The 15,405-nt window shown below is 50.6% G+C and overlaps 1 protein-coding gene across 2 annotated transcripts; it reads right to left on the minus strand.

Moving 5' to 3' along the window:
* Positions 1–1,657: 1,657 nt before the first annotated feature.
* Positions 1,658–10,058, minus strand: SLAMF8 (SLAM family member 8). 2 transcript variants are annotated; one of them, XM_046683138.1, is made up of 5 exons: positions 9,889–10,058; positions 6,964–7,290; positions 4,120–4,425; positions 3,931–4,032; positions 1,658–2,209 (listed from the first exon to the last, which is right to left on the minus strand). In XM_046683138.1, the coding sequence occupies exons 1-5, from the start codon at positions 9,977–9,979 to the stop codon at positions 2,148–2,150; spliced, it is 888 nt and encodes a 295-aa protein (XP_046539094.1). In that variant the 5' UTR covers positions 9,980–10,058; the 3' UTR covers positions 1,658–2,147. The 2 variants fall into 2 exon arrangements, with proteins under 2 accessions (XP_046539094.1, XP_046539095.1); XM_046683139.1 differs by lacking the exon at positions 3,931–4,032.
* Positions 10,059–15,405: the final 5,347 nt, after the last annotated feature.

Genomic DNA, 15,405 nt, shown 5'->3' on the forward strand with positions numbered 1-15,405 from the left:
TTCATTGACCAGGCATGGGGAATGTCTCTGGGTGGCAGGTGTGGGCGACACAATCTGCCAAGTTGGGTGGCCATGTGCACTATTCAGGTGAAACTGGGGGAAGGTGATGGGAGAGAAGTGGGTGCAGGAAAGGCATGAGGACTAGCTGAAGCCAGGTGACCAGCAGGGGACCTCTGAGCAGAGCCAGCATCCAGGGAAATTCCAGGACTAGTCAAGTGGAGGAGTGGCCATGTGAATCTAAAGGCCAGTTGTGTTGACCGTTTGTCCAAGGTGAAGTGACTGCCCAGGACTTGGGGAGAAGAGGCAGGATCCTTGGACTGGACTGACATCCTGGGTAGAATGAAGCTGCCCTGGGAAAATACTTCAAAACCTACCCCTGTTTCTTCAATGCCTCCTTCCTCTCTATTATCAAGGCTTCAGTGAGGCCCCAGAAAAAATCCAATTACACCTGGAAGGGAGTAACCATGAATGTTATCATCTACTAATCTCTACGTGTAGCTTATCAAACTTTTTCCAGTGGCAAATGCCCAGAGCTTTTCTAGACTCACTCAGTGGCAAATTGTATTTTCCAATGATGGTCACAATTATAGCTTCCACCCCACATGCTCTTCTTTTTCTTTTCTATTTTTATAGTGGGTAACTTTGGTTTATAACGTTATATATCATGCTCTTCTTTCAAAGTGATGTTGACCATCTTCCCATTGAGTAGTGAACTTGAACTTGAGTGGCTCTTCTGCACTTGGATCTGAAAATGAGCGTGGCAGATTCTAGGATCCCTCAGCACCATTTACCTCCGTAATTTTCCTTCTACTTAGCTTCTCCTGCCTCCTTGCTCTCAATCTCAGGCAGAGACACTCATCCTGAACTGAGCTGCTTTTCTTAAAGTTGTGCAGGAACTTCCTGTTGACTGGGGCAAATCTAATATCTCTTTTCTGGGTCACCCTGCTAGATAGTGAGGAGAGAATCTCAAATCCCACACCCAGCTCCTCCAGGAGGCATGATGATCAGCGAGCATGGTGAATGTGTCAATTAATAAGGTATTCCCTGAAAAATGGCACCCATCCCAGCCATGGTATGTTAACAGTTTCTTGATTGTCTCATAGCTGCAGATTACCTTTGAGGGCCATGAACCCAGATGAGCTGAAAGTCCTTTGGGCCAGAAGGAGAAACCCTTGTCCCTCACTTTGCACCTTTACCTGTTTCTAGACCTTTTCCTATGATAATGTCTTGGTGGTCAGGAAGCCTCAGGGTCTCAAACTACAGGGGCTGCGGCTGGGGCTGGAGCTGGAAGTGGGTGATTCAGAGTTTCCCTGTTAGTGCAAATATCTAAGATCTATTACAGTTGGGACCCAGGTTGGAGGCAATCCTCTGGGTGCAAGTTGGTTAACACTTGTGTTAGTCTGCTAGGGCTGCTGTAACAAGATACCAGAGACCGCGGGCTTAAACAACAGAAATTTATTTTCTCACAGTCCTCGAGGCTGGAATTCCAAGATCAAGGTGTCGGCAGGCTTGGTTTCTCCTGAGGCCTCTCTCCGTGGCTTGCAGATGGCTGGCTTCTCTCTGTGTCCTCCCGTGGCCTTTTCTCTGTGTGTGGGTGCTTCCCTGGTGTCTCTCCCTCTTTTTATAAGGACATCAGTCATATTGGATTAGGGCACATCCCAATGCCCTCATTTAACTTTAATTATCTCTTTAAAAGCCCTATCTCCAAACACAGTTATGTTCTCAGGGTTAGGACTTCAACATATGGATTTTGGGGGGGCAACTTGAGGCCATAACAGTGCTTCATGAACAGTGGCGGGGGAGTGAATGCCTTGGTTAGCCAATGTCTCTGTGGATCTTGGAGAGCTTCCAGTTGTCCTTGAGGGAATGTCCCGTTAGGCCCATCTTGCTCAGAGCAGAACCAGATTGTGCAAAGAGAGGAGAGAGAAGGGGAAGGATGTGGAAGGTTGTGCCAGTGTTTTCTGTGTGATGGCTCCCAGGGTGATGGTTTCCCAGGCTGCTCCTGGGAGGCTGGATGGGAATCTCATGGGAGGTACAGGGACCAGGGTGGTTTCCAGACACCAGCTATGTCCCAGAGCATCCTGTGCCTGGCCAAGGGGGTTCCTGAAGATCCAGACATCAGTTTATATCCTCCCTCAAGGTAGACCCTACACAAGTGGGTTCTCTGTCTCTGGAGCCACTCTGTCAGCACAGACATTCTTCTTTTTCCCTGGCAAGGAGACCAGAAAGAAGGTTACCCCTCCAGTGTTGGGACTCTTAGCATCCTTGGCCTGGCCCAAAGCCTCTGAATCCTAACTGTCCTGGTCCAAGATCACTTCAGGAAAAGGAACATCTCTCTTCGTCTTCTAAGACCCTGGAAAAGGCAATGCTTCAAGAACAGGAAGTTCTTCCTAATGTCTAGCTTTCCTCTGCAACTATGTCATACACTTAGCTATAGAAGGTATACAAAGTTAGAGCTGGGATGGATCCAGTTAAATGACTGGCCAGAAGCCACGTGGCAGAGCTGGGGCCAGCCTCCAGACTCCTGGTGTGGAACCCTTCCACTGTCCCAGGTAGTTGGGTTCTCTCTGTCCCTTCTCAGTGGTCAAAGCTGCTCTTTTCTGAGCCTTCAAGACAGTAAGCTAAGTGAAAGCAGTCAGTCACAAAAGACCACATAGCACATGATTCCATTTATATGAAACCCCCAGAATAGACAATAGAAAGTAGATTAGTGGTTGCCGAGGGCTAGAGGGCAAGGGGGATTAGAGAGTGATGGCTAAGGGGTTTTGGGGTAATGAGAATGTTCTAGAATTTATTGTGGTGATGGATACACAACTCTTTGAATATAATAAAATTCATTGAGTTGTACACTTTGGATGAACTGTATGATATGTGAATTATATCTCAATAAAGCTATTAAAACAAAATGCTGCTCTTTTCCTGGCTTCCATCTTCTTACTACAAATCTTAGGGACTGTCTGGGGCAAAGGGCTAGAGCCAAACTCTAGGTGGAGTGCAGCCTCAGCTGCTCCCTCCTTCATCCCTCACCCATGGAAAGAATACACAGGAGCCAGCCATCCAGCCCTGTTTCCATGTGCAGTGGCTGGGCCAGAACTCTTGCCTTCTAGGACACACCCACCACAATGAGGTCTCCTTCCTCCTTCTCCTTGCTGACCCACTCTTTCCACCCTGGGGCCTGCAAGCCAAGTCAGGCTGGGATGGACAGATCCAGAAGCTTGGGTCAGTCAGGGGTTTCTTTCAGGGGCAAAGGCAGGGGCTAAGCTGGATGTAGAGCTCAGACCTGGGCCCAATCTCTGAGTCTCCCCTTCTCTCTTCTCCTTGAGAAGGAGGCCCTGTCAGCTCCTGGCCAGAGAGGTGTTTCTCTCAGGGAGCATTTCCTAGGAGTGGTAGGCAAGAAAGGTTTTGGACTCATCTAGACTTTTACTCAACAAGCTTCTATTAAAACCAACTAGGTGCCCAGTGGTGACCCACCATTTACCTTTAAAGGGTTGAGAATTCAGTAAGAGAGAAAGTACAACGGGTGCTGTGACTGGGGTAAGCAATGAGTATTAAAGGCAAGACACTAACCCAGCCTGGGGGTGGGGGAGAAGGTCAGGAAGGCTTCCTGGAGCAGGCAAACCTTGAAGATCATGAAGGAGATAGCCAAATGAAGAAGGGGAGTTGGGGGGGAAACCATGGAAAGTGTGTTCCAGACAGAGAGAATAGAAGGTGCAAATGCTTGTAGATGTATGTAAGAGAATAGTTCATTTGAACTGCAAAAGAAACTTCAAGTAGTTCAGTCTGATTGGAGGCCAAAATATAAGATGGAGAGAGCCAAGAGATGACGTGGGAGAGGTAAGGAGGGCAGACCATCTGAAGCCTAAATAGGAGGAGGTCCAAACCCTGTCCTCCTTCCCAGAGGTCCACCTCCTGCACCTGTAGGACTCCTACCTGAGCAGGGGCCCCAGTACCAGGCAGAAAGGAGACCAGCTAGGAGCAGGAGCAGCGAGACAGGCACCACCACCAGCAGCACATCTTTGTAGGAGGCCCTCCCTGGAGCCAAACATGGAGGGGCTGGGGTCAGAGGTGGACTTGATGCCTCACAATCCCTCAACCCCTGACCCCTGGCCCTTGGCATACCTGCCTCCTGATGGCAGCTTTCCCAGGGGGTGACTGTGGCTGATTCCCAGCTGACAGGATTGGAGACAATGCAGGAATAGGCCACACGCTTGTCTCCTGGTCCCAGTGAAACCCTCAGCACCTGTCCATCCGCGAAGAGGCCTTGTGACTCGATACTAAAGTCGATGGTCCCTTCTCGTCGCCAGCTGTAGGTTATGTCGCTGATGTTGGGGGCCGAGCAAGACAGGAACACCTGGCAGGTGTTGGGGGGCTGATCATCCCCTGGTACAGCAATGAACACTTGTACTACTGGCCTGGACACGGCATCTGGGCAAGAACAGTGGAGCAGGTGTGGGTTAAGGGGATGCTGGGTGGGGCCCACAGCTCCAGCTCTGGGACCCACGTGGGGTTAGATGCCACCTCTGACCAGGCCACTCTTGCTCTAAAACCTGGCCTGGCTCCCCATTACCCACAGGACAGAAACTGAATTCCTTAGTCTGGTATTCAAAACCCTTTGTGAAATGGACGGTGTCAATCTTTCCAGCTGTGCCTCCCTCTGGTCCTCCCCATCCATCCTCATTAATTTCTAGTTCTCCCAAACATGTCATGCTCTTCTGTATCTTTCATGCTTTCGTATGGTTCAGCTGTGCACACACACCTTTCTCTTCTCATTCTCCTAGAAAACTCCTACCCATCCTTCATGTCCCAGCTTGGACACATTGCTTATCATCTTGATTGTGAAGCTTTCCCCGATATTCCAGGTGTGGCTCTGTCTATCTCTTGTCATGGCACTTCCCTCATGATATATCAATCAGAGGGACAGTAAGTATTTATTAAGTCATCCAAGAAGACAAGCACATTCCTGGACTTTCGGAGCTTACACTTTGGTAAGGAAGACAGATATTGACAAATGACTATGAGTAATTAAGAAAATAATTACAAAATGCTGTGAAGGAAGACCGGGGGTAGAGTCTCTGTCTTATTATCTCCATAACCCTCGCTCTCCAGGTGCTCAGCTACCTGGGCCACTGAATAAATTGGTGTCCTGACATCCTAGGCCATGGCTGCCTTTTCCTATATGGGTTGATGAGTAACTACTGAGTCTCTGTGGCAATGGAGGCCAGCGGGAGAGCATTCTGGTGACGATGGGAGGGCTCAGTCTCTGATAGTATTCTAAAATCAAGCAGAGTAAAACCTCATTAATGCCAGCTCAATCTGGTGGGATTTGTGATATGAAAGAAGAAAAGATTTGCTGGGCACACTAATAGTATAAACAAAGATTACGGGGGGGATATTTACACTACTTAAGAGGACAAGCTGCTTCCAAACACGATCAGGCACAGTAGAAACACCCATTGACGTTTCTAGTAACTGATCTGCTAATTCAAATCATTCTTATCTATTGTCAAAGCAAAGCTCCTAAGGACGGCTGCTTGGCAGCTTTGCGCAATTAGTTCTAATCACGCTATGTATTTGGAAGCAATAAAACAGCAATTTCCTTAAAATCTGTAATTCAGATGCTGAGAACAAGGCGTCTTAGAGCTTAGTGGTGTGGGTGCTGCATGTATTATCACATTCAATGTCCTCATTTCACATGTGCGGCAGCGGAGACTCAGAACAGGGAGAGGCTCCAGGGCAGCCTGTACGGTTGTGTAGGTTATTCACTGCAGAAGGGCAATGGGCTAAGGGGACAACAGGTGAAGGTGGGGGTGCTGAAATCCAGCCAGCACTCTGCTTGCCAAGCCATGCAACCTGCTTCAGGGCTGCGTGCAACCAGAAGAGCAACCATCCAACTGCACACCAGCACTCCGAGTGGTTCACCAGAGGACAGCCAGTTAGCTGTCTCAGGGTGGGGTGTCTCTCCTCCCCAATTTGCTCTGCCTTTCTCTCCCTCACTGTTTCCCTCTTCCCAGCTGTCACCCCTATTCTCAATTCTCAATTTCTTTTTTCTTTTCTCCCTGCTTTTTCTCCCCACCTAGAGGTGGAGGTGATGGTGGAGGTGGTGATGGTGGTAGAAGTGATGGTGGAGGTAGACGTGGTGGAGGTGGAGGTGGAGTTGCTGGAAAGAAAGGCCCATCCAGCCCCCCGTGAATTCAGCCACTCCAGCTGAGGTACTGAATGCAGCTGCATGAACGACCCTGGCAAACCCACGTGGAGCAGAAGTCTTCCCAGCTGAGCCCTGCCAACCCACAGAATCACGAGAAATAAAAATAGTTGTCGTGTTTACTCAGGCGGTTCGGGGATGGTTTGTTGTGCAACAATGAATAACTGAGAGAACTCATGAATATTATATAGTTAAAATCTCTAAATACATCTAAAAGAGCTCTTTAAAGAAATATAAAATAAAAATTCTATAATTATAATTTAATATTTTAATAAAAAGCCTTGTGTCGTAATTTAATTGGCAATATTGTCTTTCCTTTTTTGTGGTACATAAAACGATGGCATGTCTTATGATCTTAGAATGAATGGAGAGCAGGCAAGCTCTGTCCCAAATGTCACTGTATTTCACCTTTATAGGCATCTACATGGTAATATTATGACACTCCTTCTACAAATGAGAAAGGTGAATGTCAGGGAGGCTGAGCATTATGTCTAAGGCCACTGAGCCAAGAAAGGACCAAGTTGGAGTTCAGACAAGGACTGCGGGTGGTAAAGCCAGGCTGCCCCACATAGGAGCTCACCTGGGAGAACCTGAGGAGTTTTTTTAGATGTGGCTGCAGGGAGCAGCTGTTCCCTGAATCAGTCATGAAGTCAGAGGCCAGAGGTCTCTGGAACCCAGTTCTCCAGCTCCCAGGACTCAGGATGCCTCTCTGGAGCTTTTGGGGGAAGGAGGGTAAGAAAGCTAGGGTCAGGTGCACTCACCATACACCTTGAGCTGCAGGATCTGGGTCTGGGCCCGACCTCCTGTGTCCACCAGCAGCACTGAGAAGTTGCCGCTGTCTCCAAACTCCAGTGGCTGGAGCTCCAGGCTGAGGTTGCTGTGCAGCTGGGCTCGGCCCAGGAATCGGGAGTGGTACAGAGTCTCCAGGGAACCCCGGAAAAATGTGGCCAGCAGCTCCTCCGAAGGCCAGAGAGATCTCCAGATGGCCTCTCGGACTTGGAAGCCAGGGGCACACTCTGCCACCAGCAGCACTGAGCCCCCTACCTGGCCCTGCACTTGGGTACCAGTGACTGAAGCAGGAAGTAGAGCTGAAAGAACAGAGAACCGTTACTCTGCCAGTCCCAAGCTCCTCGTCTCTCTTGTGCACACAGCTAAGCTGCCACGGAGCAGATCAGGGCCCCTCTCCCCACACTCCCTCCAACCAAGCTGAGGAGGGTGCACTGTGCCAGGGACTGGGAATAAAACAGTAAGGAAGAGAATTCAGTCTCTCTGCTCATGGAGCTCACTCTTAACCAGACTCTTAAGCAAGCAATTAAAATATATTGTTAAGTACAATGATAGGAAAAAAGGGGTGCCTTAGGAGAACACAGTGAGGATGATAGAGTGACCTCAGCCTTGAGGGGCTCAGGGAAGAAATGGTTAAGCTGAGACATGTAGGAGGAGTGGGAATCAGCCAGGCCAAGTGGAGGGCTGTCTGGAGCGGGGGATGGGGAAGCGTTATAGGCAGGGGAAGGGCCCATTCAAAGGCCTGGAGGGTGAAAGAGCCTGGTGCATGGGGAACTGAAAGTAGTTCTCTGCAGGGAGAGTAAGAAATTTCACTGCAGGGTTGGCGGGAGCCAGATCATGCAGGGCCCTGAAAGCAACTCTGGAGTCTGGGCTTTATCCTTAGAGCAATGGGGGGCCTCTGATAGGTTTTCAGTAAGAAAGTCACATGATTAGATGCACGGTTAGAAAGAGGACTCCAGCAGAGGTGTGGAGAATGCATTCGAGGTGGTTGGTAAGACTGAGGCTGCTTCTATTAATCCAAAGGAGAGTGATGGAAACTAGTGTTGGGGAAGGGAGCCCCTGGGACGGGGAGAAGTGGGAGGAATTGAGAGAGGTTAAGATGTAATCAGCGAGATCTGGGAGTGAAGGAGAAAGGAATTAAGGATGGCTCCCAGGTCCTTGGGACCCACTGAGTGCCATTCTCTGTGATCCAGAACAGGAGAAACAGAAGGCTGGGGAGGGGTGGAGGGTGGGGTGTGGAATGAGAAGTTGCTGAGTTTTGTTGGGAACATACGGTTTGAGGTGTGTGGGTGACATCTCTGCTCGAAGTGCCCACCCTGACTCCTTTGCTGGATAATTTCTGCTCATCCTTGAAACATCACTGCCTCCCCCATCTCTCTCTGTGTTCCCATGGTGGCCTGCGATCACGCTACGGACGCCCCAATCCCTCTATTGTTATTGTCTGTTTACGCGTCAGCGTCTCCCACTGGACTGTGAGTTCCTCTTTTCATCTTTGTACTCCCAGTGCCCACCACTGTTTAGAAGAAGGATATAGGAGAAGCTCAGTAAACTTTGCTGGATGAACGAGGGAATTGCTGAGGACTTACCTTGTGCCTGGCACAGTGGGGACGCTGGGGTGCAGAGCAGAATAAGAGCAGACGTGTAACATACCCAAGTGCTGGGAGTTTGGTTAGGGAGACGTGTTCTGGATGGCAACTCAGCCAGCCACTGGCAACTCCAGTCCCTTGCCCATCTATCTCACTGCTCTCCCCAGCCCCAGTCATCTCAGGCCTAACTGGAGATGGCTTCAGTGTTAATGCAGAGTGGAGGCATATCATACGGAGAGAATAGCACTGGACGTCAATCAAGACTCCTAGGTTCCATCCTGCCCTGGCTCTGCCATGAATGAGCTGTGTGAACTTCAGCACATTCCCCTCCCTCTCTGGGCTTCCATTGTCCCAACCGTAAAACCAGGGGTGCACCCAATCAGTTGCATTCATCTTGTTTCCCATTAAGAGCCCTTTGGAAAAATTAGTTTTGCTTCCTCCCATGTCTAAGGATTTGAAAGATTTGTGAACTAAACAAGATTCCTTTTTTTGAGGGATTTCCTTCACATGTCTAGAAATGTTGAGATCTGTAGGGCTTTTGGAGCACAAGGCCGGGAACCCAGGCAGGGGACTCTGGATAAAGTCATCTCAAAGTCTCTGATGTAAGCAAAGTTGTCTCAGTATTTGCTACACCCCACAATTCCTATACCCTGGCCTTGAAGTGCTGACCTAGTCACACTGATCACGTGTTAACCAAGAAAGGGAAGTCAGGCATCAGACAGGATGGCGGGACTGCCCAGTGTTGAAGAGACCCGATGTGTCAGCCATTCCATTACACCATTATCGGCCACCCCAAGTCCACACGCACTGTATTTGACTTGCTCTCGCCTCTCATCCCTATTCAGTATCCACCTCCCCTTACACAGACCTGCAGGAGGAGCCTGAGCTTTCCCACAGGTTGTGGAAAGACATCTCAGAGTATAAGAGCCCTGCCCTCCCCTTCTCTTCCCAGATGGTATTTAGAATTTCCATGTGTTAACACTGCCAGACCCTCACCATTCTCACAGCCATCTCTTTCCAAACAGCTGGTGCCACCCGCCTCAGTACTAACTGCCTTGCCACAAAACATCTTGTGTCTCATGGACATGATGACCTAATGCTGCTACCTCCTTCCGCCCAGGACCCTGCCTCTCTTTGCCTCTGCCTAGCTTTTGAGGTTGCCCAAGATCTTGCTTCAGTCTTCCTTACCGGGTACTTCCTTAGCTCCTGGGTTCTCACTTGGGTTTGGGGGGCCCTGCCCAGATGTCTGGCAAGGGGCAGCTGAGGAGGAACCTTCAGCTCTCTGAGGACAGGCCACCCACCTGCCCCACTTACCTCCCCAGAGAAGCAGACTCCATAGGGACCACACAGCCATCCTTCTCCGGAGAGGCAGGCAAACTCCCTCAACAACCAAAATCCAGAACATCCCAAGTCAAGTGGATGAACGGAAGAAGCTGTGGTCCTTCTGGAAAGTCCCATGTTCAGAAGGAGGAATCTTGACTCAGAACAAGATGCCCTGAAAGTGAAAACATCCAGAGTAAAGTGGAAGTTGGCCACAGGCCTAGCTGGGCTCTTTCAGGAGCTGATTTTTGTAAGTCAGCCTCTTTCACGTGCCTATGGTTGGCCAGTGCAATCGCAGGTGACAAGCGCCCCCACACAAGCCTACATCCTTCTCACTGACTCTCACCGGGCTTCCCTGCATCCCACCTGGCCCCACTGTCTGCCTTTCTTGTTGTAGCCACAGAGAGAGCTCCAAAATGCAGTTCCCAGCTCCACTTCCTCTGCTTAAAATTCTTCCGCTGCCCTCAGGGTAAACACTGAACTCTAGGCTTAGCATACAAGGCTCTCCTAAATCTACTCCAGCCCACTTCTCCAGGCTGCTCTCCCACATCCTTTCTGCTCTCTAACCATACCAGGCCAGAGCTGCCTCCTCTCAGAACTCCCAGTTTCACACCCCATGAATTGTACTTGCTCCTCCACCAGGCATGCTGTTCCCTTTATCCTTCTGGACTTGGCATGGCTATGCAGCCACCCAGTCTCCCATGCCAGCCTTCCTGACCACAGGCAGAGTGAAGAACCTCCTCTCCTGTGCCCCGTGGTGTGCCCATTATTCTGTCATTACTCTTAGCTGATTACTTTGTAACACTTTCCTCGCCTCCACAGACTGTTTGCCAGCAAGGTCTTATATTGATTTCTGTGTTTCCCACGGTGCTTGGCACATCATGGATGTATAATACACATTTGTAAAGTGAGTGTATGAATTCTAGACATGGTGACATATTTTGCCTCCTGGAAGCCCTAAGACTCTTCTCTGAGCGGATCTTATTATCACACTGTCAGAGACGGGGGGATTTGAAAACCAGAGTGAGGATAGCACCTTGCGGAGGTCACAGAGTGGCAGAGCTGGGACTTGAGTCTCCACCTTTGGAGTGTGGCCCATTTTGCCACAGTCACCACTTCCTCACCCTGATTCCTGTCCCACTTTGAGTTGCTTGGTTTCTCGAGTCAGGGAAGGCTTTGTGAGATGAGGAAAATTCCCGAGCATCCTGAGTGTGGCTTGCAGTACCTGGTCCTGTATAGCTTCTGACCTGTCAGTCAAACTGGATGCTCTGATCTGGACCCAGCCAGGAGTGAGGCAGACGTGGTGGCGGGTGAGCAGGAGATTCTGGGGTAGGGCTCCTACCCTCCAGGCACTCACACCCAAATTGTAAAAACAGATATGCCTGGGAGGAGAAGGCCACTGCAGGCAGGCACAGCCCTGTGCGAGTGGGCAGCACAGGCAGTCCGGGCTGCAGGGGGGCATGGGGAAGGGGCCTCTGTGGATGGGGGCCGGGGACTCTCCCTTAAAACATGGAATTTGAGCTGTACCTTGAAGGCAGGCGTGATTTGGATAGGCTGAGAAAAAGGGGAGGGCCAGAGGTTTGGGGGTGGGCTCTGAGCACGAGGGGAGAGCAGAGTGTGTAAGGCTTGGCAGTGGGAAAGTCCCAGGTGGGCTCCAGGGACAAGGAAGGCGGGGGATCCTTTATTGCTGAAGTGGGTGAGAACGGAAAGGGATGTTGGGGTCAGATTACGGAGGCCTTGAGGACTAGGTTAAGTGTCAGGTTTTTATTCTGGACGCAGGCGGCCCTCAACCTTGCTGAATACTTGGATTCTCAGGGATTCTGGTTCAGCGGGGCTGGGATGGGGCCAAAAGCTGTAGTTTTCACAAGGACTCCACTCCAGATGATTCTGAAGCTGGTGGACAGAGGGAATGCTCTGAGAATGCTCGGAGGGAGGGGACTGTTGCCCATTTGAGCTGTGGATAATCTGCTGGTGGGAGAGAAAGAAGAGGCAGGGAAGCCTGGCTGGCAGCTGCTGGGATGGTCCTGACTGAAGCAGGAAGGAAATCTCTAGAGTGGAGAGAAAGGGGCAGAGCAGGAGTCATGACAGAACTTGGAAGCCGCCTGGCTAGGAGGCAGAGAGGCAGGCCAAGCGAGGGGTATTATTTATGACTCCATTGTCAATTCCATCATTCATGCATCAGACATTTATTGAGCATCTACTTACGAGCCAGCTGCTGGGCACACAGATGAAAGCATAGCCCCTGTCCTCAAGGAGTCCGCAGTTTAGATGAGAGGATGGATACGTAACCCAATAATTACCATCAGTGTGGCAAGAGTGACGCATGCAAGGGTTTAGAATGGGTTCTGGTGCATAGTCAGCACTCAAAAGAATATTCATCATTGCTACTAAATGGCCAGAGTGAGGGAGGAGGGGAGTGCCGGGCAGATGCAGATAAAGTTGTGTTGAGGTGTGAGCAGCCCCTGCTCCATCTCTCCCAGACTGGGAGCTCCATGAGGACAGAGATCAGGCCCCCTGGCCTTCTGCACCTAGCATATCCCCAAGGACAGGCTTTCCAACAGGTGGTGCCCTCGAAGCATGTATTGAAGTGGACTGAATGATTCTGAGGTGTCAGGGCCCTGGCGGGGTGGGATTGCTGAGAATACAGGTGCTGAATTCCTTTGCAGGAGACAGTTAGCAGTCCCACTCTGTCTTAGCAGAATTGGTCATCCATAGTGGTCCATCCAAACAGAAAAGGAGTTGCAATCTTCCCTGTTCCCCCACCCTCCAGCCCTTTTCCTTGAGGGGAATTTCAGGGAAGCTGAGGAAGGGGGAAGGAGGAGGTTGGGTGAGGACTGGAAAATATCCCACCTCCCCAAATGGAAAGACTTCTGGCCCGTGACGACTGGAGAAAGATGGGCAGATGAAGGCGCAGGAAGGGTTAAGTCTGCCGTGGCAGGTTCTCCCCCAACTGCTAATCATTGGTTCAGACTACATTAATTACCCAGCCACAGGGGGAATGCACTGGAGTAAATTAGCTGGTGAGTTCAAAGGGGCCACTCCCCACATTCCTTAATTAAGAGAGCAGCTGGCAGCCGGGGCTGCTATTCAGCCTCCCTGGGGCCTTTCTGGGAAGCCCGGAGCCAGCAGAGTCTGCCTGCCACAGCCCAGGCAGGCGCAGTAGCTCCATCTGCCAGGCGCAAGGCCTGCGCCCGCCATTAGCCCACCTTCACTGCAGGCTTGGAGCGGGGAGCAGGTGTTAACTGCGGCCAAATAAGCCTCCTGAGCTTGACCATTAACCCTGGGAGCTGGGGTGCAGAGACTCAGGGCTGGGTGGAATTTGGGTGTGGTGTGAAGGGTGCAATTGTGATGCCCTGTCCCTGCCCACTCACAATTGTCCTTGCTCATTGGACTGGCCTGAGGGCACAATGAGGCCATGCTTCTCCCAGGAGGAGAAGTGAAGAAGGGAAAAAAAGGTGGGAGGTTTGAGGAGAGAAGAGCCCAGCAGGAAAGGAGGCAGAGGCAGAGTGCCCAACAGGAGGGAGGGGCATTCGGCAGGTTTTTTGCGAGCCAAGGGTGAGGGAAGAGGGCAGAGTGTACTGGGGAGTGGGTGGGACTCTGGGCATCACTTCAAGGGAGCGGTGCAGGATGGGGGCTGAAGAGGCAGGTAGAACCCCTCCTAAGCCCCATCTTGGTGTCCACCTTCACCTATATGGTTCCCACAGAGTGGACCATCTGCCTGCATGATCTGCCAGCTGACACCACGCCACCAGGCACTGGTCAGCCCCAAGGCTGCCCTGGGTGGGGGAGCTCATGCACACCTCTGCCTTACCAGCTGGCTTAGGCAGCAGTCTGTGATGTGGCAGGAAGACTGGGTTTGAGGCATTGCCTGCATGTGTGAATGGATGTACCTTTCCTCCTCTGAGATGGCACTCTCGCAGGTACATGGCCCTGAGCATAAGTGCCTCCTTAAATTTTGTGCCTAAGTCACCTCTCTTGCCTCACCCTCATCCTGGCCCTTCTGGGAGCAAGTAGAGGGAATGGAATCTTTGATGCACACAGCTGGAGAGGGAGAAACCGAGGAGAGAGGAGAAAGAGTGAGCCCAGAGAAATAACCCATAGCTCCTCGTGCAAGGTGTCTGAGGCTTAGGTAGGGTCTGCTTTTGAGGCAAAGATACACCTTTCCATGGGTTGAAGTCAGAGAGCATACAAAAGAAAAAAAGCCAGAATTGTGCTTTATTGAGGGAGAGAGTAGGGAGCTGGAAACACACTCATTCATTCACTCATTCACCAGACATTTGTCGGATTCCCATCCTATGCATGCTAATGCATTAAACAAATGTTTATAGAGCATCTAGCGTGTGTAAGCCCCATGAGGTCAGGAACTCATGCTGATGATGACAGTGATCATGAGACTGATAAGAAGAGGAAAAGTCACTATTGATCTGTAGCCCCCATGGGAAAGAATTCTGGAAACAAGTACAACGTAGGCTGTTCTTTCAAAGAGCTTGAGAGAAGAATTCCTCTGAGAAAAGGCACAGAGAGTGATGCATGCTGAAGAAGCAGACTTGCTGACCACTCCAGATCCTGCCAACTGCAGCTTCTTCCAGCAGTGCAGAGGGAGATATGAACATGTGTACAGGGCACGAAATATCCCAGTATTGGATGGAAAAGCCTGGGTCTCCCCCTTCCTGTGCACCCTGTAATCACAGTCAATACAAAGATGAAGGACACAGAGCTGCTGAGTGGATGCTCATTTAAATAAAAATGTAGAAGACCCTGTTTTCTAGCCAAATTTTAAATAACAAACCCGAAATTGACAGAAATCTCAATATGTGCAACCTGCCTGTTTTAGGGAAGGACTATGCTCTCTTTTTACTGTTGGTATCTAAATTTTACAGCCACATACAAGACAAGGACCAGGTGTTGAATCACATCTTGCAATGAAGCCATCCAATGAATGCATCAGGCTGGAGCCTAAGTCCTTGACTACCCAAGAGAGCCACCAGAGGGCAGCCGCGAGGCTCCCAGCTGTCCTCTTACTCTCTCCCTTAAGGGACAGTTCCAGGCTGCCTCTCCATCCTCAACCCAGCTTTGGAGTTCTTTTCTCTCTTCTTACCCTATATATGATGTGACTCCATAGAACCCAGGTCCCTAGAGGAGGCACAGCCAACTCACCCTTGCTAGGTAATTGTTTGCATTTAGCTCCGACTTGGAGAGAAAAATAACATTTCACAATGCAAAGCCTTGAGACTACATGGAGGCTGCTGGGGGGCAGTCCTGTGCTGAGCGCCCTGTGGCAGGCTGGGTGCTGTGGTATCCTTCCTCAGTGTCTGCAGGGTCTGTCCCTGGAGAACTGTGAGAGTCCCATTGTCTCTTGGAGATGGCCCTTCTGCTCCTGCTCACCAGTGTCCTCTAGAAATAGAAACAGGTTCCTACTCCAAGGACCGGAAATGGGACTTTCGGGCTGGCTGTGCTGATATCAGACAAACCAGTGAGAGTCTGGGCTGAAGACCATGGGTGTCCTCTGAA

Source organism: Equus quagga, chromosome 13 (genome assembly GCF_021613505.1).
Source record: "Equus quagga isolate Etosha38 chromosome 13, UCLA_HA_Equagga_1.0, whole genome shotgun sequence".
Lineage (NCBI taxonomy): Eukaryota > Metazoa > Chordata > Mammalia > Perissodactyla > Equidae > Equus > Equus quagga.